Source organism: Salmo salar, chromosome 29, assembly GCF_965601325.2.
Source record: "Salmo salar chromosome 29, fSalSal1, whole genome shotgun sequence".
NCBI classification, from domain to species: domain Eukaryota; kingdom Metazoa; phylum Chordata; class Actinopteri; order Salmoniformes; family Salmonidae; genus Salmo; species Salmo salar.
This window is the reverse complement of record NC_138319.1, coordinates 12,103,748-12,128,049: the sequence shown is the minus strand read 5'-3', so window position 1 is coordinate 12,128,049 and position 24,302 is coordinate 12,103,748. Positions and strand designations below refer to the sequence as shown.

Sequence of the window (24,302 nt, the reverse complement as noted above, 5' to 3'; positions counted from 1 at the left end):
TATGTAGAAGGTATTTCTCATTTTAAATTTGTATAAAAAAAATTAAATACAAAATGTTTTCACTGTCATTATGGGGAATTGTGTGTAGATTGGATTTAATATAGTTTTTTTCATCATTTTAGAATAAGGCTGTAACAATATGTGGAAAAAGTGAAAAGGTCTGAATACTTTCCGAATGCACTGTACATTTATACTAGCAGACACACCAAACCATATTTCTATTAACTGTCATTGTGATTCTAATACAGCATAGACATCTCTGGATGATTGTCACGCAGATTACCACACAATTTTCTGCTAGGGTTGAAAATCCAAGTCGAATCAGAATCATTCATAATGTAAAACAGCCATGAAATGAGAGAACACACTTGTCCCAGTCGGTGTGATTTGACTGTGCATGTGGTCTGCTTCTTGAGATGCATTGGCCTCAGTCATTGTGCCAAAGAAGTGGACCCCTGAAAATGAAATCACTGCCATTAAGACATTATTGTGCACTTGAACCTAACTGTATGGAGCTCCCAGCATTCCCTGCACTCAAACCAACCTCAACCGCAGGAGAGTGATAGATGTGACTGAATTTGAGCGGGTGTTCAGCACTGCTCAGCGAGCCCTCGACTGGGAACAATCGATTTCTCGAGAGCAAAGATTATTGCACACCGTTGATTCTGTTATGAAACAGAGAGAGAGAGAGAGAGAGAGAGGAGAGAGAGAGAGAGTCTACAGAGAAACTAAACGTAATTACTTTTCGGAAGAATATAGACACCAAATCGAACAAAGAAAACAAAGGACGTAACTCAGTTTGTTGTCAGTGGGCTTCTAGTATATTTAAGACAGTTACACAGTCTTTCAAAACACTTTGCTCCAGATTGCGTCTCCAACTAAGCTACCTTGATTATTTATTTCATGAGCCCCTGTATTGCCAATGAAAATGTGCATGTTTTCACATCCTTACATCCATTTAGCTTTTAAAATGGGGAGAAACACCAATATTGGCTCGACATTGTGTTTTTCAAAGATTTCTTTGTTTTTGATCATTTGAAAGAGTTTGCAAGAGAGAAAATATTGTATCTCACAGTAATTCATGGAGAAGCGAGCCAGCTGTAGCCCAGTCTTGATTAGACGAGGCCCAGAAGTGTAGCTGACTCAAAACCTCAGCTGCCTGCTGTCTGGTCAATAATAATGTATCCTTGATTCAGCCCTACCCTCGTAAGCAGAGTGAATGTGAGACTACAGAGTCTGGCAACGCAAGATATAATAACGTTATTATATAACCAACTGAAAAAATTCCAATACACATCATTCCGTGGCAGGTCATCCCTGTGGTGTTCTGTAGTATGATAGGCCTATAAGATAAAACTGTCAAGAAGTGTAAAAAGCTACTGCAATACAGTGGAAAAACACTATTGGGCTCTTGATCAAACGTGGGGACAGGGGAGCATAATACTTTACCAAAAAAATAAACTGCTGTAGGAAGTGAAACTTGACAACCCTCAAATATGTACACGTATTTCCATATTCAGTTTGATAGATCTGTATAATCATTTCTGAATGGCACGAGGCAATCCACCAGGATCATCGAAGCATGGGCTTGCTGATGCATCACAAACCAGACGGTCTGATCTGCCAATACATTTGATGACAGTTCCCCACAGGAGACTGTCAACATCACAACACTGTATCCCCTAGCTGCAGCCTGTCACACAGAGAGAGGGGGAGAGATGGAGGGGAGAGGGGGAGGAGAAGGAGGAGAGGGAGTAAGACTGGGGTGTAATCATCACGCCGACTCTGTTGCAAAACGTTTATTAAACGGAAGCAAACGGAACGAAACGGGGCGGGACCTACCGGAATTTGTCCAATAGAAAACTGTTGGTTTGCTCTGTTTTCCTCCTTTTGGTTCTTAAAAACAGTAAACGATTTCCGGAATGAATATGCCCCTGTTGTAATTACAGCCTGTCAGAGGGTGAGGGATGGAGGTCGGGAGGAAATGTGAAGAGAGGGACCAGAGGAGAAGGAGGAGAGGGAGGAAGCCTGTCACATCTGACAGAAGGAACTATCTCTCAGGGGTGTGTGAAGAAGAACAGCATTCTGAGGCACTCTGAGACCTGACCCCGAGACCCCTACAGTATCTGACATCCACACAGTCTGACTAGGCGTAAGAGACAGTCACAACTTATTCCCTCTTTACATCCAGAAGCATCAACACAACTATCTTTCCCCAAACTCAGAAAAAGTCAGGTAGGTATGTCACAGATTAGGATAGCACAGCTATCAGCAAAAATGTGTGTATTAAAGGGGGATCGTATACCAGGTAGAGTCCTGGGGGCACCACATTTTCGTTAATTTGTGGTAAATTGGTTGACACAGGAGTAAAATGTTAGCAAATATCGTACATGTCCTCAAATATCTTAACAGCAAATCCCTCTTAACACAATGGGGGGGGGGCCCATCCTGCATTCCCGACCCCACATCAATCCCCCCAGTTCCCCAGCTCACCTGAGCCTGTCCTCCTCCTTCTTCCTCAGCTTCATATCCCTCTGCACCACCTTCAGCACATGCTCTGCCTCATCGTCCGTCAAGCCCGACAGGTCCAGCTTGCGCCCCATCTCTCCTGGCCTTGCCAACGCCACGGAGTACTGCTGCAGGGGGGCACTCGGGAGGCCGGGGCAGGGACAACCCTGCACAGGGGAGGAGGTAGAGGGGGTTTAGAGAGAGAAGTGGTGGAGATGGTCCATAACTGTGTCTATCAAGACTTTCTACATTAAATGTTCCAGCGGTTTTGCATTGTGTTATGTTGTACTGTAGTGTATTGATGACTAGGGATGCATGATATATCGGTAAGCATATCGGAATCGGATGATATTAGCTAAAAAGGCCAATATCGGCATCGGCCCGATGACCAGTTTAACGCCAATGTGCAAAACCGATGTCAAAGCTGACCTGCATACCTATATAACGTAGGTAGATGACGTAATGACGCCACGAAAAATATAGCACTACACGTGCAACGCAGCATTCCTAACCTAGCCCACAATGTCTGCTGTGTGGATCTATTTTGAAGTTTCAAAACAAGATAATAAAAAGACCATCTGCAACGTTTATGCTGCTAATATTTCCCGAGGGGAAAAAGTGAAATCTTTCATACCACAAACCTAACTACTCATTTGAAAGTGCATCACCCCCAGACGTTCAGTGACTACTTAGAACAAAAGCAGAAAAAAAACTAAGCGCACACTTCCAACAACTAAACAATTTCAAGTCGAGCAGTCATTTGAAAGAGTAAGAACATTTCAGCAAGACAACTCAAAGGCGAAATCCATTAAAGCCAAGATCATGGAATTCATTGCCCTTGACAATCAACCGTTCTCTGTCATGGATGATGTTGGCTTTCGCCGACTGGTCGAGCACCTCGAGCCCCGGTACACACTACCAAGTAAGCACTATTTTTCAGATGTTGCCCTACCGGAGTTACACAGTATTGGTGAAATGCACATCCATGAGCTACTTGTCACTGCTATTAGCTTCACGACTGACAATTGGACCAGCGATGTCAGCCCCATGAGCATGCTGAGTCTGACAGCACAGTGGGTTGACAAGGATTTCGTACTGAGGAAAGCCGTATTGCATGCTCAAGAATGTGCTGGTTCTCATACCGCTGCTGCCATTTTAATGGCATTTGAGAACATGTTTGAAACTTGTAAACATGAACACACTCCTAGCTCCATTCAAACAACTGACTCGAGAAATAAGCTCATCAACTGCATCTCCAGCAGACGTGATACCCTCTGTCATGGCATTGAAACGCCTGCTCAACAAAATTGCCAACACAGACCGTCGGGTTAAAACTTGCAAAAGTACTCTACTAGAGGCTGTGAACAAGTGATTCAGTGGCATTCTCTCTGAGCCTCTTTACTGTGTCGCCACCATGCTCGATGCTAGGTATAAGGGCCACTACGTCGATGCAGACAAGAAACAGGGTTTACGTGAAATGTTAGACACAGCTGGACAAAATGGAAACGGACACAGTGGCAGTGTGCACCGAGTAAGAGGACCCACGACAGAAGAGGCCACAGACAGACAGAGCTGAAACTTCACTGCTTGACATGTATGATGAAATACTGGTTGAGAATGAAACGACTGAACAAATGAACAACAAAACAACACAGCAAGTGAAAGAAATAGGTTTTGATTATGTTTTACTGGTAATGTTGACATACGTAAATGCCAACAAAATAACTTTTTGGTCAGTGTGTGTTTCAACTATTTAACTTAAAAGGCCACTACGAATTTTAAATAAATAAATATCGCTATCGAGTTTTTTGGCAAAGAAAATATTGGATATCGATATCGGCCAAAAATGGCACATCGGTGCATATTGATGACCTCACAAAATGCATTTCTATGTTTGAAACTTACAATAAAGTAATCATATGGTACAAGCGTATGAGGGTGGATGCAGCACATCCCTATTGAGTGAGATGAGAGGGGATGGAGATTCATAAGATCCGACAATTATGTGCTACATTATTGACCTAGACTACATGAAGACCCTCTCCGCTCTTCTCTCTCTCACTCTTTACGCAGTCTTGCTCAAGCCTCATCAGAACCTTTTTGACAAGGTTTTTTAATTTTATTTATTTAAAAAGGCAAGTCAGTTAAGAACAAATTCTTATTTACAATGACGGCCTAGGAACAGTGCCTTGTTCAGGGGCAGAACGACAGATTTTTACCTTGTCAGCTCGGGGATTCGATCAAGCAACCTTTCAGTTACTGGTCCAATGCTTTAACCACTAGGCTACCTGCCGCCCCTTGGCTACCTGCCGCCCCTTGGCTACCTGCCGCCCCTAGGCTACCTGCCGCCCCTAGGCTACCTGCCGCCCCTAGGCTACCTGCCGCCCCATGGAAGGATGGATGGGTAGGCAATATATCCAGTTGTTTGCAGACTGGAAGGTGACAGTTGCCGTTTGCCATGTCAAATCTATCTAATTGGAAATCAAAAGTACTCGTTACATTTTAACAGGAAAATGGTCCAACTCACACACTTATCAAGAGAACATCCCTGGTCATCCCTACTGCCTCTGATCTGGCAGACTCACTAAACACAAATGCTTCGTTTGTAAATGAAATCTAAGTGTTGGATTGTGCACCTGACTATCTGTCAATAAAAATACATTTTAAAAATGGTGCCATCTGGTTTGATTAATACAGGGAATTTTAAATGGTTTATACTTTTACTATTGATACTTACAGTTGAAGTCGGTAGGAGGAATGGGACAAAATTCACCCAACTTATTGTGGGAAGCTTGTGGAAGGCTATCCGAAACGTTTGACCCAAGTTAAACAAGTTAAAGGCAATGCTACCAAATACTAATTGAGTGTATGTAAACTTCTGACCCACTGGGAATGTGATGAAAGAAATAAAAGCTGAAACAAATCATTCTCTCTACTCTTATTCTGACATTTCACATTCTTAAAATAAAGCGGTGATCCTAACTGACCTAAGACAGGGAATTTTTACTAGGATTAAATGTCAGGAATTGTGAAAAACTGAGTTTAAATGTATTTGGCTAAGGTGTATGTAAACTTCTGACTTCAACTGTAAGTACATTTTACAAATTCCATTTACTTGTGATACTTAAATATATTTAAAACCAAATACCCAAGTCGTATTTTACTCGGTGACTTTCAATTCTGAGTCATTTTCAATTAAGGTATCTTTATTTTTACTCAAGTATGACAATTTAGTACTTTTTCTACCACTGCTGCTTGACTTGGGCTGGAGCACACCGGTAGTGCGTTCCAGCACCTTAAATGAACTACTACTTGAGTTCCTGCACCTCTTATAGAATATTAGCTTAAAAGTTCCTGCACCTAACACTGCACCAAATACCCAAGTTTCAGACTCCTAATTATCCTTACACCTCTGAAGACTAGCCACTTCCATAACACTCAAAAGTTGGTTTCTCCTTCCACCGATTGGAGGATAGAACCCCTACACTACTGGGGTGCTAATTATTTCACTAAATCAAGAGAAGGCCAAGTGTTTACTATATAAAAATGTTTTTATTTGTAAAAAAAAAATATATATATATATATATATATAAAAATATATATAAAAAAATATATATATAAACAGCCCATTTTAAGCAGTGTAAATATAGCTTAAAACAGTACTGGCACCCAAAATGAGTACCGGCACCTATTGCTAAGTCAGGCACAGTGAATGGAAAAAAAAAAATACTTCAATACCTCCATCTCCTAATGTCCACAGTGGGAAAGTGTCCTGGTATTTTCTATTGTATATCCCACTCTGAAGGTTGCAATACCATGCTGTTCTTTCCTTGTATTTCTGCCTGATTGGAACCTGCTTTCTTAACACACATTTTCTGAATCCTGTTCAGATGCACACGAGTGGCTTCAAGGCACCCCGTGGTACAATACCCGTGTCCCTCCTGATAAAAAAAGAATCCTGGTGATGACAGAGAGAGCAAGGGGAGAATACAGTACAAGGCCATCAATCATCCTACCCCTGGCTCTGGACTTCCTCTAGCTGATTGCTCTGTCTCTGACGTACAGTAGGAGAAAAGAACAGCGGTATTTGGTCTATTGTACTGCATCTGCCTTGGGGAGGGCCATATAGGTAGGTAGATAGTACAGTCGTAGGTTGCATCCCAAATGGCACCCTATACCCTATATAGTGCACTCCTTTTGACCAGGGCCCAAAATACAATTACTGTATAGACTAGAGGAGGGGAAATGCATCATTACCCACAAACCACAGGGGGAAGCAATTATTCAGTCCTGCTTTTTGTAGCCATGTCAAGGACAGTGGGTGGAGGGCTTCAATTACGCCTGTGTGTGTGTTTGAGTGTGTTTGAGTGTGTGTGTGTGTCAGTGCGCATCTGCTCGCCGCGGTGACTCAGAGTTTAGGCTCCGTGGAAGCCACCGTTCACACTGCCCACAAGACCGTTTCCATTGATGATGCATTCCTGAATCCAGCAGCACAGTGGGTGGGATGTGCGAGTTACACACAGTTTGCGTCCCAAATGTGTCAAAAGTAGTGCACTATGTAGGGAATAGGGAATATTTCAAATCAAAGTTTATTTGTCACGTGCGCCGAATACAACAGGTGTAGACCTTACAGTGGAATGCTTACTTACAGGCTCTAACCAATAGTGCGAAAAAAAGGTATATATATATATATATATAGATATATAGATATATGTGTGTGTGTGTGTGTGTGTGTGTGTGTGTGTGTGTAGGTAAGTAAAGAAATAAAACAACAGTAAAAAGACATTTGAAAATAAGAGTAGCAAGGCTATGTACAGACACCGGTTAGTCAGGCTTATTGAGGTAGTATGTACATGTAGGTATGGTTAAAGTGACTATGCATATATGATGAAAAAGAGGGGTTGGTGGGTGGCGGGACACAACGCAGATAGCCCGGTTAGCCAATGTGCAGGAGCACTGGTTGGTCGGGCCAATTGAGGTAGTATGTACATGAATGTATAGTTAAAGTGACTATGCATATATGATAAACAGAGTAGCAGCAGCGTAAAAGAGGGGTTGGGGGGGGCACACAATGCAAATAGTCCGGGTAACCATTTGGTTACCTGTTCAGGACTCTTACGGCTTGGGGGTAACAACTGTTGAGAAGCCTTTTTGTCCTAGACTTGGCACTCTGGTACCGCTTGCCATGCGATAGTAGAGAGAACAGTCTATGACTGGGGTGGCTGGTATCTTTGACCATTTTTAGGGCCTTCCTCTGACACCACCTGGTGTAGAGGTCCTGGATGGCAGGCAGCTTTGCCCCAGTGATGTACTGGGCCGTACGCACTACCCTCTGAAGTGCCTTGCGGTCGGAGGTCGAGCAATTGCCGTACCAGGCAGTGATGCAACCGGTCAGGATGCTCTCGATGTTGCAGCGGGACCCATCTACAGATACCAAACTGTGCTGATCTGCTACGGTGCTTGGGGATTGTGACCACAACGTTTCAATGTCTTATAAAATGGGTATGGCCTATCGCAATCCTACAAGACATGTGAACTCCCAGACAATAGCTAAATCTACTTCAAAGAGCTAAGAGAAAAGGTCGCTTTTTTTCAGTGAGTCATTACATGCACTAGTGAATGAAAACAATAACATACCAACTCACAACAGGTGTCATGTGACTTATGTCTACTAAAGACAGGGAATCAGACAGCCCCATACAGAAAGCCTACGCTCAGAGTGACGTTTTTCCCAGGTACAGATCTAGGATCAGCTCCCCCACCCCCAGCCTCCATTCCTAACCTTAACCATTCTTGGGGGTAATGCAAAACGAACCCCAGATCAACGTCTACGGGAAAGTTCAACCTACTCCCCTACGTACTGTTAGGTTCTTATTCTTCAGAGTAAATAACTCACGGACACTAGAGAAGCTTTAATAACCAAGGTTCTGCACAGCTGAAAACAGACAACTCAACATTTGTCCCACTCAGATATATATATTCCACTTAAGACACTCCTCCTTCTTACAGTTTATGGCTCCACAGGAAAGAAAGTAACCAGATACTAAACCCTGATTACTCCCTTAGGGGGAACTGACCTCACCCCTCACCTCCTGACCTCAACCCCTCCTTCACCTAATCCACCAATATCCATCTGTCTTCCCTATATCAACACATCGCTCTGCTTTCCTCCATCAACACATTCCAAAGCATTCTTCAGAGAACCATTAACTTTCTCCTTTGATTCTATGCTTCTTCTCTATCATTTATTTAATATCTCAATGTTCAAAATGTCGAACCCAACAGTACCAACATTATAGGAGCATGTCAAATTGAGTGTCAAATGAAAGCTAATTCTATATTTTGGAGAAATGGAGGCATAGATAGAAAATGGTTGAAAAATGTATCTTAAAAATTAGTTAAGTAATGCTTTGATTTCTGGTCAAACATAAGGAAAAGGGGTCTTAGAAAATGTCTACCAGAAAAAGTCTTAAAAAAGGTATTAGAAATAAATCAAAATACAATCATGTTGAAGTGAAGACCCCGGCCAACTAATATCAACAGATATTTCGTTTTGGATAAATTATTTGCCTTCTATAACAAACATTGCCTTGTAATTCTGCTACCAAAAAATGTATATCTAAGATATTTTCACATTTCTCTGCCGCATGAGCAGGGAGGATAATGAAAGTTACACAAGTAACAATTAAGAAGGTAGACCAGCTTGGACGCTATACCGTATACCAGAGTATTTGGAAACATTAGAAGATGAAGAACACAATGTTCTTTATCTCACCTGTCACATTATTATGAAGCTTATGGAAGTCCCCAGTCACGTGGTGTTGGTTTACAAGCATACAATGACGAGAGACCAGAGCCTTGTGAGTCACTTACTGTTGTGCAGCACGCGCCAGGTGATCTAATTACAGTATGGAATTCACAACTAAATGTTTGCCAGCTAGATATCTTATAACTATTAAATTAACTGTCTAAAATGTGCTAAATGCTCTAAGTTGTGTATTTGGTTTGCTAATTTAGTAGCAAGTTAGCTATCTAGCTAAGTTGTTAGCTTCTTCCTTAATCAAGCTTTCGCTTGGTAACAGCAGAGGACCCCCTCCTGGATCAAGAGCCTTGCTGGCTAATATTTGTTTCATGCGTGCAGTAAACTGTGAGTAGTATTTTTGAGTTACTTGTATACTTGTGTAGTTTAGGTCAGAAACTGTACCAAATTTTCGCTATGCGCTTGTTAGTATTTAGCATTCTCTATGGGATTTTACATGTACTTTTTAGCATTGCTAACCTTCGGATTACAGAGTATAAGTGGGGTTTGAAGACAGTGCCCCTTGTGTTCAGTGTCGGTGGTATTACCGAATATCCTGGTACGGCACAAGGTCGGTATGAAGGTATGACAATCTGGATACAGCCAAAGCCTAGTTTAACTGATATACTGTATATATAATTTTTTAAATTATTATTAAAACTCAGAATTCTGTTACCCATTCAGTAACATAATTACCGAAAAATCTATAACGGAATACTGCAATTCAATTGGCTACAATGGGAGATCAGAGTACAGAAATCATGTTCAGCTCATCTCTCTCTCACCCATGAGCCCCCTCTTTCCATTTACTGTAACCAGCATCTGCACCTACTGAGCACTGACTGACAAGGAACATCCATGGAAGTTGAAAAGTAGTTTAAATTTGGTCAGTCCGCCCTGGCCAGACCAAATTGGAACCAATCATAGACAACAATGTTTCACAAGTTTGGACAGCACATTCCAGTGAAGCACAGTAGAGTACGGTACAGTAAAAGTAGTGAATAGTGTATAATGTACTGTATTGTACTCTACTGTACTCTACTGTACTGTGATGTCTAAACTTGTGAAACATAGATGTTTTTTCTGCAGACATCTTTGAATCTTAACTTGACGCAGTCCGTGCCTTCAGAAAGTATTTATACCCCTTGATTAAAAAATTTTTAATAAATTGATTCAATTGTTTTTCCTCACTCATCTACACACAATAACCCATAATAACAAAGTGAAAACAAGATTTTAGATATTTCTGCAAATGTATTGCAAATTAAATACAGAAATCTCAAATTTACATAAGTATTCACACCTCTGAGTAAATACTTTGCAGAAACACCTTTGGCAGTGATAATAGCTGTGAGTCTTTCTGGGTAAGATCATTCCACACCTGGATTGTGCAACATTTGCCCATTATTCTTTTCAAAATTCTTCAAGCCCTGTCAAATTGGTTGTAGATCATTGCTAGACAGCCACTCAGGTCTTGCCATAGATTTTCAAGTAGATTTAAGTCAAAACTGTTACTTGGCCACTCAGGAACATTCACTGACTTCTTGGTAAGCAATAGTGTAGATTAGGCCTTCTATTTTAGGTTATTGTCCTGCTGAAAGGTGAATTAAATTTCTCAGTGTCTGGTGAAAAGCAGACAACCAGGTTTTCGTCTAGGATTTTGCCTGTGCTTAGCTCCATTCCATTTCTTTCTTGTCCTGAAATACTCCCCAGTCCTTAACGATTACAAACATACCCATAAAATGATGCAGCCACCACTATGCTTGACAATATGGAGAGTGGTACTCAGTAACCAAATCAAATTATTATAGTGACTATGCATAGATAATAGCAGAGAATAGCAGCAGTGTAGAAAGGGGGGGGGGGGAGCAATGCAAAAGGTCTGGGTAGACATTTGATTAGATGTTCAGGAGTCATATGGCTTGGGGGTAGAAGCTATTTAGAAGCCTCTTGGACCTAGACTTGGCACTCCGGTACCGCTTGCCGTGCGGTAGCAGAGAGAACAGTCTATGACTAGGGTGGCTGGAGTCTTTGACCATTTTTAGGGCCATCCTCTGACACCACCTTGTGTAGAAGACCTGGACGGCAGGAAGCTTGGCCTCGGTGATGTACTTGGCCGTAGGCACTACCCTCTGTAGTGCCTTGCAGTCGGAGGACGAGCAGTTGCCATACCAGGCAGTGATGCAAGCTGTCAGGATGCTCTCGATGGTGCAGCTGTAAAACCTTTTGAGGATCTGAGGACCCATGCCAAATCTTTTCAGTCTCCAAGGGGGAATAGGTTTTGTCATGCCCTCTTCACTATTGTCTTGGTGTGCTTGGACCATGTTAGATTGTTGGTGATGTAGACGCCAAGGAACTTGAAGCGCTCAACCTGCTCCACTACAGCTTCCCTTTGTAGTCTGTAATGGTTTGCAAGCCCTGCCACATCCGACGAGCGTCAGAGTCGGTGTAGTACGATTTGATCTTAGTCCTGTATTGACGCTTTGCCTGTTTGATGGTTCGTCGCAGGGCATAGGGGGATTTCTTATAAGCTTCCAGGTTAGAGTCCCGCTCCTTGAAAGCGGCAGCTCTACCCTTTAGCTAATGTGTTGTATTGGATTTGCTCCAAACATAACACTTTGGACAAAAGGACAAAAAGCTTAATTGCTTTGCCACATTTTCTGCGGTATTAATTTAGTGCCTTGTTGCAAACAGGATGCATGTTTTGGAATATTTTTACTCTGTACAGACTTCCTAATTTTCACTCTGTCAATCAGGTTAGTATTGTGGAGTAATTACAATGTTGTTGAGCCATCCTTAGTTTTTTCCTATCACAGCCCTTAAACTCTGTAACTGTTTTAAAGTTTCCTTCCTTCAATTGAGTTAAGAAGGATGCCTGTATCTTAGTAGTGACTGGGTGTATTGATACACCATCCAAAGTGTAATTAATAACTTCATCATGCTCAAAGGGGAATTCAATGTAAGCTTTTTTTCATTTTTGCCTATCTACCAATAGGTGCCATTCTTTGCAAGACATTGTAAAACCTCCCTGATCTTGGAGGTTGAATCTGTGTTTGAAAATCACTGCTTGACTGAGGGACCTTACAGATCATTGTAGGTGTGGCGTACAGAGATGAATGAGGTAGTCGTTCAAAAATCATGTTAAACACTGTTATTGTACACAGAGTGAGTCCATTTAGGCTTGTCGTAACAAAGTTGTTGAACACATTTCAGATTCTTACATTTTCATTAATTTGTAAATATTTTGAAATAATAAGTAGACTTTGACATTATGGGGTATTGTGAGTAGGCCAGTGACAAAAATAATACTTACGTAAATTTGATATTTCTATATTTAATTTTCAATAAATTAGCAAACATGGTTTTAGACATTTTTTCACTTTGTTATTATGCGTTGTTCTGTGTAGATGAGTGAGAAAAACAAAACAATTGAATACATTTTTAATTCAGGCTGAAACACAACAAAATCTGTGGGGAAAAAAATCAAGGAGTATGAATACTTTCTGAAGCCACTGTCTACACTCCGAATTAAGATTCAAAGATGCCTGCAGAAAGAATGTATATGTTTCACAACTTTGGACATCACAGTACAGCACAGTAGAGAACAGCACAGTAGAGTTCAATACAATTCAATCATTTTAAATTCAGGATGTAACACAACAAAATGTTTTTAAAAAGTCAAGGGGTGTGAATACTTTCTGAAAGCACTGTATTTAACAAAACTGAGGGAGATTTGACTGTAATTCTGTTAACAATCTTTGCATCTACACAGTTCTTCCATTATTTGTTTTTGTGAAATGACCTGCATAAAGATAAAAGTAGTCCTTGGGCATAGAGTTCTATGTTGTTGTTTTTTTACTTTGACATAAAATGGTTTTGGTTTGACATAAAGAACCAGTCAAAAATTCGGCCACATCTACTCATTCATGTTTTTGTTGTTGTGTTTTTTTACAATTTTCTCTAATTGTAGAATAATTGTGAAGCCATTAAAATGATGGAATCATGTCATAAACAAAACAAGTCTTTAACAAATCAAAATATATTTCAGATTTTATATTCTTCAAAGTAGCCACCCATTGCCTTGATGACAGCTTTTCACACTCTTGGCAATCTCAACCAGCTTAACCTGGAATGCTTTTCCAACAGTCTTGAAGGAGTTCCCACATATGCTGAGCACTTGTTGGCTGCTTTTCCTTCACTCTGCGCTCCAACACATCCCAAACCATCTCAAAAGGTTGGGTGATTGTGGAGGCCAGGTCAACTGATGCAGCACTCCATCACTCTCCTTCTTGGTCAAATAGCCCTTACACAGCCTGGAAGTGTGTTTTGGGTCATTGTCTTGTTGAAAAACAAATGGTAGTCCAACTAAGCGCAAACCAGATGGGATGGCGTATCGCTGCAGAATGCTGTGGTGGCCATGCTGGTTAAGTGTGCCTTGAATTCTAAATAAATCAGACAGATTCAACAGCAAAGCACCCCCACACCATCACACCTTCTCCATGCTTCACGGTGGAAACCACACATGCGGAGATCATTTGTTCACCTACTCCGCGTCTCACAAAGACACAGCGCTTGGAATCAAAAATCTCAAATTTGGAGTCATCATACCAAAGGACAGATTTCCACCAGTTAAATGTCCATTGCTTTTGTTTCTTGGCCCAAGCAAGTCTCTTCTTATTATTGGTGTCCTTTAGTAGTGGTTTCCTTGCAGCAATTCGACCATGAAGGCCTGATTCATGCAGTCTGCTCTGAACAGTTGATGTTGAGATGTCTGTTACTTGAACTCTGTGAAGCATTTATTTGGGCTGCGATTTCTGAGGCTGGTAACTCTAATGAACTTATCCTCTGCAGCAGAGGTAACTCTGGGTCTGTGGCGATCCTCATGAGAGCCAGTTTCATCATAGCGCTTGATAGTTTCTGCGACTGCACTTGAAGAAACTTTAAAAGTTATTGAGATTTGATGTATTGACTGACCTTCATGTCTTAAAGTAATGATGGACTGTTGTTTCTCTTTGCTTATTTGAGCCATTCTTGCCATAATATGGACTTGGTATTTTACCAAATAGGGCTATATTCTGTATACCACCCCTACCTTGTCACAACACTACTGATTGGCTCAAACACATTAAGAAATTAAGAAATTCCAAAAATTAACAAGACACACCTATTAATTGAAATGGATTCCAGGTGACTACCTCATGAAGTTGGTTAAGAGAATGTCAAGAGTATGCAAAGCTGTCATCAAGGCAAAGGGTGGCTAATTTTGAAGAATCTCAAATATATTTTGATTTGTTTAACACTTTTTTGGTTACTACATTATTCCATGTGTTATTTCATTGGTTCTGTCTTCACCATTATTCTATAATGTAGAAAATAAAGAAAAACTCTGGAATCATTCCTTTACTGTGGAATTTCCCTAGTTTTACATCACCAATACATGGATAGCCTAACCCGAACTAATGAGTCATCAACACAGACACCATCAATTCCACAATGCAACTCCTGATTGGGGGTTCACGTTTTTTTTCTCCTTGACATGGTGAAAAAAAGTCACGCATAGATTGCTAACTTTTTTCTAATTGGCACACAGAAACTAGAGTCCATGAGAACTTGGTCCAATAGAATTGCACCGATTGGTGTACAGGGGGCACTGTTATAAGCATTCTCACTTAAAAAGCATTCTCACATATCCACCGCCCCACTTTGTATGTACAGTGAGGGAAAAAAGTATTTGATCCCCTGCTGATGTTGTATGTTTGCCCACTGACAAAGAAATGATCAGTCTATAATTTTAATGGTAGGTTTATTTGAACAGTGAAAGACAGAATAACAACAAAAAAATCCTGAAAAACATGTCAAAAATGTTATAAATTGATTTGCATTTTAATGAGGGAAATAAGTATCTAATCCCCTCTCAATCAGAAAGATTTCTGGCTCCCAGGTGTCTTTTATACAGGTAACGAGCTGAGATTAGGAGCACACTCTTAAAGGGAGTGCTCCTAATCTCAGTTTGTTACCTGTATAAAAGACACCTGTCCACAGAAGCAATCAATCAATCAGATTCCAAACTCTCCACCATGACCAAGACCAAAGAGCTCTCCAAGGATACCAGGGACAAGATTGTAGATCTGCACAAGGCTGGAATGGGCTACAAGACCATCGCCAAGCAGCTTGGTGAGAAGGTGACAACAGTTGGTGCGATTATTCGCAAATGGAAGAAACACAAAAGAACTGTCAATCTCCCTCGGCCTGGGGCTCCATGCAAGATCTCACCTCGTGGAGTTGCAATGATCATGAGAACGGTGAGGAATCAGCCCAGAACTACACGGGAGGATCTTGTCAATGATCTCAAGGCAGCTGGGACCATAGTCACCAAGAAAACAATTGGTAACACACTACGCCCTGAAAGACTGAAATCCTGCAGCGCCCGCAATGTCCCCCTGCTCAAGAAAGCACATATACATGCCCGTCTGAAGTTTGCCAATGAACATCTGAATGATTCAGAGGACAACTGGGTGAAAGTGTTGTGGTCAGATGACACCAAAATGGAGCTCTTTGGCATCAACTCAACTCGCCGTGTTTGGAGAAGGAGGAATGCTGCCTATGACCCCAAGAACACCATCCCCACCATCAAACATGGAGGTGGAAACATTATGCTTTGGGGGTGTTTTTCTGCTAAGGGGACAGGACAACTTCACCGCATCAAAGGGACGATGGACGGGGCCATGTACCGTCAAATCTTGGGTGAGAACCTCCTTCCCTCAGCCAGGGCATTGAAAATGGGTCGTGGATGGGTATTCCAGCATGACAATGACCCAAAACACACGGCCAAGGCAACAAAGGAGTGGCTCAAGAAGAAGCACATTAATTACATCTAGACGTTCCGCTAGCGGAACACCGCTCCAATAACCAATGATAGGGCGTGGCGCGAAATACAAACTCCTCAAAAATCCGAAAACTTCCATTTTTCAAACATATGACTATTTTACAGCATTTTAAAGACAAGACTCTCCTTTATCTAACCACACTGTCCGATTTCAAAAAAGCTTTACAACGAAAGCAAAACATTAGATTATGTCAGGAGAGTACCCAGCCAGAAATAATCAGACACCCATTTTTCAAGCTAGCATATAATGTCACAAAAACCAAAACCACAGCTAAATGCAGCACTAACCTTTGATGATCTTCATCAGATGACACTCCTAGGACATTATGTTATACAATACATGCATGTTTTGTTCACTCTAGTTCATATTTAGATCAAAAACCAGCTTTTTACATTAGCATGTGACGTTCAGAACTAGCATTCCCACCGAACACTTCCGGTGAATTTACTAAATTACTCACGATAAACGTTCACAAAAAACATAACAATTATTTAAAGAATTATAGATACAGAACTCCTTTATGCAATCGCGGTGTCCGATTTTAAAATAGCTTTTCGGTGAAAGCACATTTTGCAATATTCTGAGTAGATAGCCTGGCCATCACAGGCTAGCTATTATGACACCCACCAAGTTTGGTACTCACCAAACTCAGATTTACTCTAAGAAAAATTGGATTACCTTTGCTGTTCGTCGTCAGAATGCACTCCCAGGACTTCTACTTCAACAACAAATGTTGGTTTGGTTCCAAATAATCCATAATTATATCCAAATAGCGGCGTTTTGTACGTGCGTTAAAGACACTATCCGAAGGGTAACGAAGGGTGACGCGCGGACGTGTATCCTGACAAAAAATTCAAAATATTCCATTACCGTACTTCCAAGCATGTCAAACGCTGTTTGAAATCAATTTTTATGCGATTTTTCTCGTAAAATAGCGATAATATTCCGACCGGGAGTCGTTGTTTTCGTTCAAAGACTGATAATCTAAAATGGACTCTTCACGTGCACGCCCGTCTCGTTGTTCTCAGATTGACCACTATCCAAATGCGCTACTGTTTTTCAGCCATGGACTGCAAAGTCATCATTCAACGTTCTGGCGCCTTCTGAGAGCCTATGGGAGCCTTAGAAAGTGTCACGTTACAGCAGAGATCCTCTGTTTTCAATAAAGAGAATAAAGAAGGCCAAGAAATGGTCAGAGAGGGCACTTCCTGTTTGGAATCTTCTCAGGTTTTGGCCTGCCATATGAGTTCTGTTATACTCACAGACACCATTCAAACAGTTTTAGAAACTTTAGGGTGTTTTCTATCCAAATCAAACAATTATATGCATATTCTAGTTTCTGGGCAGGAGTAATAAACAGATTAAATCGGGTACGTTTTTTTATCCGGCCGTGAAAATACTGCCCCCTATCCATAACAGGTTAAGGTCCTGGAGTGGCCTAGCCAGTCTCCAGACCTTAATCCCATAGAAAATCTGTGGAGGGAGCTGAAGGTTCGAGTTGCCAAACGTCAGCCTCGAAACCTTAATGACTTGGAGAAGATCTGCAAAGAGGAGTGGGACAAAATCCCTCCTGAGATGTGTGCAAACCTGGTGGCCAACTACAAGAAACCTCTGTGATCGCCAACAAGGGTTTTGCCACCAAGTACTAAGTCATGTTTTGCAGAGGGGTCAAATACTTATTTCCCTCATTAAAATGCTAATCATTTTATAAACATTTTTACATGCATTTTTCTGGATTTTTTTGTTGTTATTCTGTGTCTCACTGTTCAAATAAACCTACCATTAAAATTATAGACTGATCATTTCTTTGTCAGTGGGCAAACGTACAAAATCAGCAGGGGATCAAATACTTTTTTCCCCTCACTGTACATGTCTTTACTCATGCTGAACAAATGTGCCTTCTTTTTTGAAAACCTTTCCCAATAACAACACATTCAGTATGTAGGCCCTTGGTATATCTCTTAATTTAGTTTGAGAAAAGATAAGGGATTGGTTTAGAGATGGCTGAGAAATGTATAACTCAGGAAATCTGATTTTATGTTTCCATTTAAACCCTTTGAAAAACCCCTTCACAATGGCCCATCAACTTGAAACTGTTTAGGGTATCAAAGACATTACCACGATGAACCATGTTAACTTTGGCATTGATATCTTAAAAAAGAAGGCAACTATTAACGATTCACTTTTTGAACTATGTAACGCTAATGCTTAAAATAATCATAACAAATCTGACTAAAAGTTAGATTCACTCTAAATTTGGTTTTTGGACTCATCACAATAATAATCATAGATGTATTTTATATAGCGCTTGTCATTACAAAGAGAATCTCAAAGATGCTGTAAAAACAACAAAAAATGAATGTAGAGATTTGGCAGGTCTTGGGTGATGATATTCCACAGCTTCAGATGATAAGGTGTTGTTCAGCCAGTCAGACAATTCAAAATCTGATTTTACATGTCCATTTAAACCACTGTAAATCCACTGCACAGTGGCCTATCAACTTGAAACTTGTCATCGCTATCATGGACATCACTAAGATTAACCACATTGAATTTGGTATTGATATAAAAAAAGGAAACCATTCACAACTCATTATTTGCATATGTAATGCTAATGCTCAAAATCATCTGCAATCCTCATCTCCTCATGAACTATGAGCCAGATTCACTCTAGATTTTGTATTTAGACTCATGATTGCACAAAAGGAAGACAGTTCCTACATGATAGGCTTGCTTTGTTATCCAACTGATCTCGTGTCCTTTCGGTCATCCTGTGAACCCCGTTCATTGCTGCTTACAGCTATATTTATCTAGTGTTTCAATTGATGCTTTCTCTTTAAGTAAACAACCAATTCTAGTTGTTGTTCAGCCTTGACTTCACTGGCCTTTATGTGTGTGACTAAATGAGAGACAATAATAACAACATGTGTATTGACAGCATATGTATTGAATAGATACAGTATGTAACAGCAACATACAGGCCAGGATTGTGGATACCGGATGGAACTGGGTCAGACTGAAGAACATCTCAGCTGAGGATGTCCAAGGTTAGGAGTGTATGCTATTCTTCAGAGACAGAAACCCACACACTCAAATTGAAATTCACACATACATCGACACGGGTACATCCATCCACCCACACACGATATTATGCACAGACCTACTAACACATTGTGACATGAAACCACACACTGACAACCTTATTGTATGTTGGCTAGGTTGTCTGTTACATACAGTAATGGTGTCAACGCAACCCAGCTAGGGCTCCACAGCAGATGAATGCATAACAAGCAGGCCTGTGAGCTCAAAGGGCAGGGGCAGCCAAGCACTAAATTAACTGCTTGTTTTAGCCTCTCGGAGGCTAGCTTAAGGATCAGTGCTTACCCTCAACCAGAAGGGAGAGAACAGCTCTCACTATCTGCATCCGTAATGACACTCTTACTGAAAATAGTGCACTACTTTAGACAAGGGCCCAAAGGGCTCTGGTCAAAATAAGTGCAATATGGAGGGTATATGGTGCCATTTGTTACGCATCCACTGAGTGAGAAGGAAATTTGAATTCTAAGATGTATCTTATGAATAAAATGAAAGGATTTAGCCACTTGAAGTTTATCCATTGGCCTATGATGTGTGACGAATAGCAAGGCTCTCTGCTTTCAGGGTTAATGTTGGAGATAGCGTGTGTGAAAGCAACCGAATACATAGACAGCACCCTATTCCCTATATAGTGCACTACTTTTCACCAGAGCCAAGCACTATGGGAATTAGGGTGCCATTTCGGACCTATTCTGGGCCCTGTACGTGGGAACACAGGTTTCAGGTTGGGAAGAACACCTGATCATTTGTCACTGTCTTACATCCTATCACACCCTGCGCATTCCTCCCAATTACCACCCTCTATAGTAGGCGGCAAGGTGAGAATAAGCTGCATTGTATTCGCAACCGGCTCGCAGCGCAGTATCCAACGGTTTCTGTGAATAAACTACTGTGTAACTGTGCTGATGACATCACTTGACACAAAAACACCTTTCACCAAATACATGTGAATTAAAAAGGAGACAGGATCCTAGAATGTTAACATCAACATAAAACACCATACAGGTGTATAATAGGCTATCAATGTTTATTATAGGCTATCAGATGTACACAATGTGGCATATTGATGTTAATTATTGTGAGTAGCCAATTGTTAACCTAGAGTAGGATATTGTTGAATTTAAAGACAATATCTCGCCAATCAAAGATAGACAGTTGCAGTACTATAATAAGGCCTGTTTTTTTTATGTGTCCATAAGATAATAACGCTTAGCATTTTGCAGTCTGTATTGTCATACATTGTCACACATCACCTTGCTGACCAACAGGTGAGAACAATGGCATCACTAAGTCTAGGCATCACAGATACCACTGTCTGCAGCCAACTCTCAGTATGCATGCTTGCTTTGCCTATATTAAGGTTCCAAATACAAAGTATACATAATGGGATATAATATTACATTAGTAATATAACTCCCACCAGTCCCCCAGTCCAGACACGCCCCCTGAAGGTATGACTGCAAGCCGTCACTTTTTGGCAGCCTGACACACGTCACATTCTTCCATTGATCTAAATCCCCCCCAATCCGCTCTCGTGACTCACTCTCACGCGTATTCATTCATTGCCATGGTTTTGACCTAGGCTACTCCTCCTTGCACCGTCAGAGGCATCCAAACACTTGTTAAGAATTACCTATATTAGCCTGCATATTACCGCTGCATCATGCATCCTGAAAATTGACCATGTTGTGCCAGATATGTCGCATTTACACCGATTGCCAGGTCTCTTTATGCATGTTGCATGAATGAGATTATATTTCTATGGCTATAACTACATTGACATTTAAATCTGGGTGTAATCTACGCAATCTTGTATTATCAACTCGAACCTCGTGAATTCAATTGCTGCAGTGCAGCGATCCATCCCATTGAAACACATTATCAATGTCATGCATCAACATCAGTGATCAACATGCATAACAGGTGGCGTTGATAAACGAATGTGGTGAGGGGATTTCGGTCCCCGCTATGTGGTGTCACCTTTATCAGAAAACAGGCTAATGAATTAAAAAAAACATGTTATATCTGTCCATTTGGATAGGCTATAACGAGTTAAACAAACGTATAGATAGGCCTATCATGCAAGGTAGCCTCTGTCTATCTATTTCTCAACAAGGACAAAGTTAATTTCAATCTTGAATCTGGGCATGCTAGATTGGGCAATGCTACTTGCGATCATATCGCAAAGGTAGACTATAATAACTCAAAAGGAGAAGTTGAATTGATAATCGATCACTTACACGAGATCAATGGGCGCCGGATGACCGCCAGCTACAGACTCCAAATAGAGCGCTCTCCCAGACACACAACGTGGGAGGATGCGTTCAGATAAGCGCACAAGGGTAAACTTCCTTCAGATATGTCTCTCAGATACTTTGACTGCCTTGCCTTCAGGTTATTTTCCCTACGCAGCGGTTGCAGCATGAACCGTTGAGGAGTCACGAGGTTTGAATTAAACTGAGAGGGCGCAGACCCGCTGAGGTGAGAATTTACATATATTTGTTCTCCTTGTGTTGATAATTCTCCTGCCAACTTAAAAAATATCTGGGTGGCATAAAACTGGAAAGATAGCAAGGCGCACCTCGTTCTCCGTGTCTCTGTCATGCAACGCAGTGAGATCCAGCTGCTGATTCCATCCTCTTGTCAGCACCTGGGCATGCTGTGAGATAGCCAATCAGAGAGCCTCAAGCCGACACCGGTACTCGAGGAGGCAGCGCGAGCCCTGCTACCGCAGAATTAACTCGCGCGGTGCGTTCATTCATAACGCCACTGGCACTCTGTTGAGATGTGCGTGAAGAGACAAAGGCATGGTAAACTAATTAGACATGCAGTATCTATCTTGTCTCTCTTGGTGCCCGCTGGTTCAAAGAACTCAATTAACGCGAAATGAATAAACAATTCTGCCGTGTAGGCTTGATGGTGAGCTGATAACATTCATTGGACTTTGCTTTAGAAATCAAAGGGGGGCAGTGCATATTCTCCATTCAAATGCAAATTAAGCCTGTTCTTTACAGACCCTCTTTCTTTCCAGTTTACCATTCTGCCATGCATGCAACCCTGAACAAACTGATGAGTAGGCTATAGAAAATGAGAAACTTTCATATTATGCAAATGTGGGTAGAAGTCATTTAGAAGTTCAAAAACTCAGTCTGTTCAAGCCAACCCCCAATGACAAATAACTGCGTCTTTACCAACCAAAACCTCATAAATCTGGATAAACATTCTACTATATAGCCTCATCAAGTGGGGAGCAGAGTTAGTGTGTCAACATAGATTTTCCCTCTGCTCTGAAAACATCACCATCTCAGCATAAACAATCGTTGCTCCTGCTGAATCAGGGCTTGGCACATAAACCCTCAGCAATGGATTGCGAAATGGGGGGTGAGCAGTGGCTGGGGTGGTGTGCAGAGATCTGGACAGAAGCCACAAAGGAGCCTAAGGAGAAGGTGGAGGCTTTGTCTCTTTATCAACGCTTGATCTGCTAGGAAAGTGCTGAGGAGAGAAATGTAGTGGAGAAAAAGAAGAAGACAGCAAAGCACTTTTGATTTCAGCAAAGAGAACAGCATGAATAAGATCCATCCCATTTCCTCCACTCTCTGACACTCACAACAGACAGACAGCTATGGTGCCTTACACAGATTAGATGTCCCTGTGGGGACCTCTGGGGATTTTTCTTCACTCTCTGTGTTCAAACTAGTATTACAGACTTTCAACACAAATGAAGAGTACTACACACAATCAAATAAGTTAACGCTGACAAAAATACTGTGCTTTGGATGGAAGCCTATCCTGGACCTCCAAATGAAGGAAGTGGAGTGACAGAACTTGTCACGACTTCCGCCGAAGTCGGCTCCTCTCCTTGTTCGGGCGGCGTTCGGCGGTCGACGTCACCTGCTTTCTAGCCATCGCCGCTCCATTTTTCATTGTTCCATTTGTTTTGTCTTGTTCCCTGCACACCTGGTTTACATTCCCAATCACACTGCATATATTTATTCCTCTGTTCCCCCCCATGTCTTTGTGTGATATTGTTTCGTGTTACGTGTTTGAGGTTACGCGCCAGGCTGGTGTTTATGATCCGTGTTATTGCGCGTAGTATGTTTATTTGATATCATTTGCTTTTGTGACTGTGTTTTGCGCTCTGTACTTTTGCTATTGTGGCTGGAGGTTTTGACGCAGTTGCGTCCGTTTTCTCCTGCCTCAATAAAGTGTGCGCCTGTTCACAACTCTCTGCTCTCTGCACCTGACTTCTCTACCAATACACACCCAACACCCTGACAGAACTTAGTATTTCATCCCAGATATACTGTAGGTTCCTGTCTATACCTGTCTGCTTATGTTCCCTCTGAGGCAAGACTAAACAGTTAAAACCCCAAACCAAGGGTGCAGATTACTTCATCTTATTTTTGAATAAATAAATAAAATGTAAATACAATATATCATGATGTGCACACACATTTAAAAGTTATAACTGTCTAAAAATATACAATTCACATTCATATTTTGCATTGGATCTCTTCTTCATATAAAATTTAACAGAAGAACTCACAATTATTCACTAGCATTGTAGAAGTCCTTCATGTAGACCTGAACCCCTATGAATCATCAGGACTAGTCATTGTGGACATCTTTAAAGGATCCATAATTAATGTGTTCCAAAAATCACTTGTCTGGGAGGGAGCGTCTTTATTACAGCCACTTTACTTACATTTTCAGAAATACTTCATATTAGCTTACAGTGAGTGTATGAAACATATTGCAGCTAATGAAGCAAACTGGAAGAGATAGGAAAGTTCATTAACTTCTGTTGAATACCATCTACTTTATTTCCTTTGAGGACCAACTACAGTAGTTATCATGGCATTAGCATTTGAAAAATGAACACTAGATTGTCACCATCAACATTCTGTCATTACAATGGTTGTTAGGCCTAGATATACAAATCCAAATGTGTTAATTGACATGGAGAATCTTTTACAGTGTACGGATACATATCTACTCATTACATTACTAAC

At 41.2% G+C, this 24,302-nt stretch overlaps 1 protein-coding gene across 1 annotated transcript in view; it reads right to left on the bottom strand.

Annotated features, from left to right (window-relative positions):
• The window catches only part of myripb (myosin VIIA and Rab interacting protein b), a 180,605-nt gene extending 158,648 nt beyond the window's left edge, over positions 1-21,957 (bottom strand). Inside the window, exons 1-2 of the mRNA XM_014180725.3 lie at positions 21,531-21,957; positions 2,494-2,675 (exon numbers count right to left, since the gene is read on the bottom strand). Coding sequence (XP_014036200.1) covers positions 2,494-2,603 — 110 coding nt within the window. The 5' untranslated portion in view covers positions 2,604-2,675; positions 21,531-21,957. The remainder of the gene's footprint in view (positions 1-2,493; positions 2,676-21,530) is intronic.
• Positions 21,958-24,302: the final 2,345 nt, after the last annotated feature.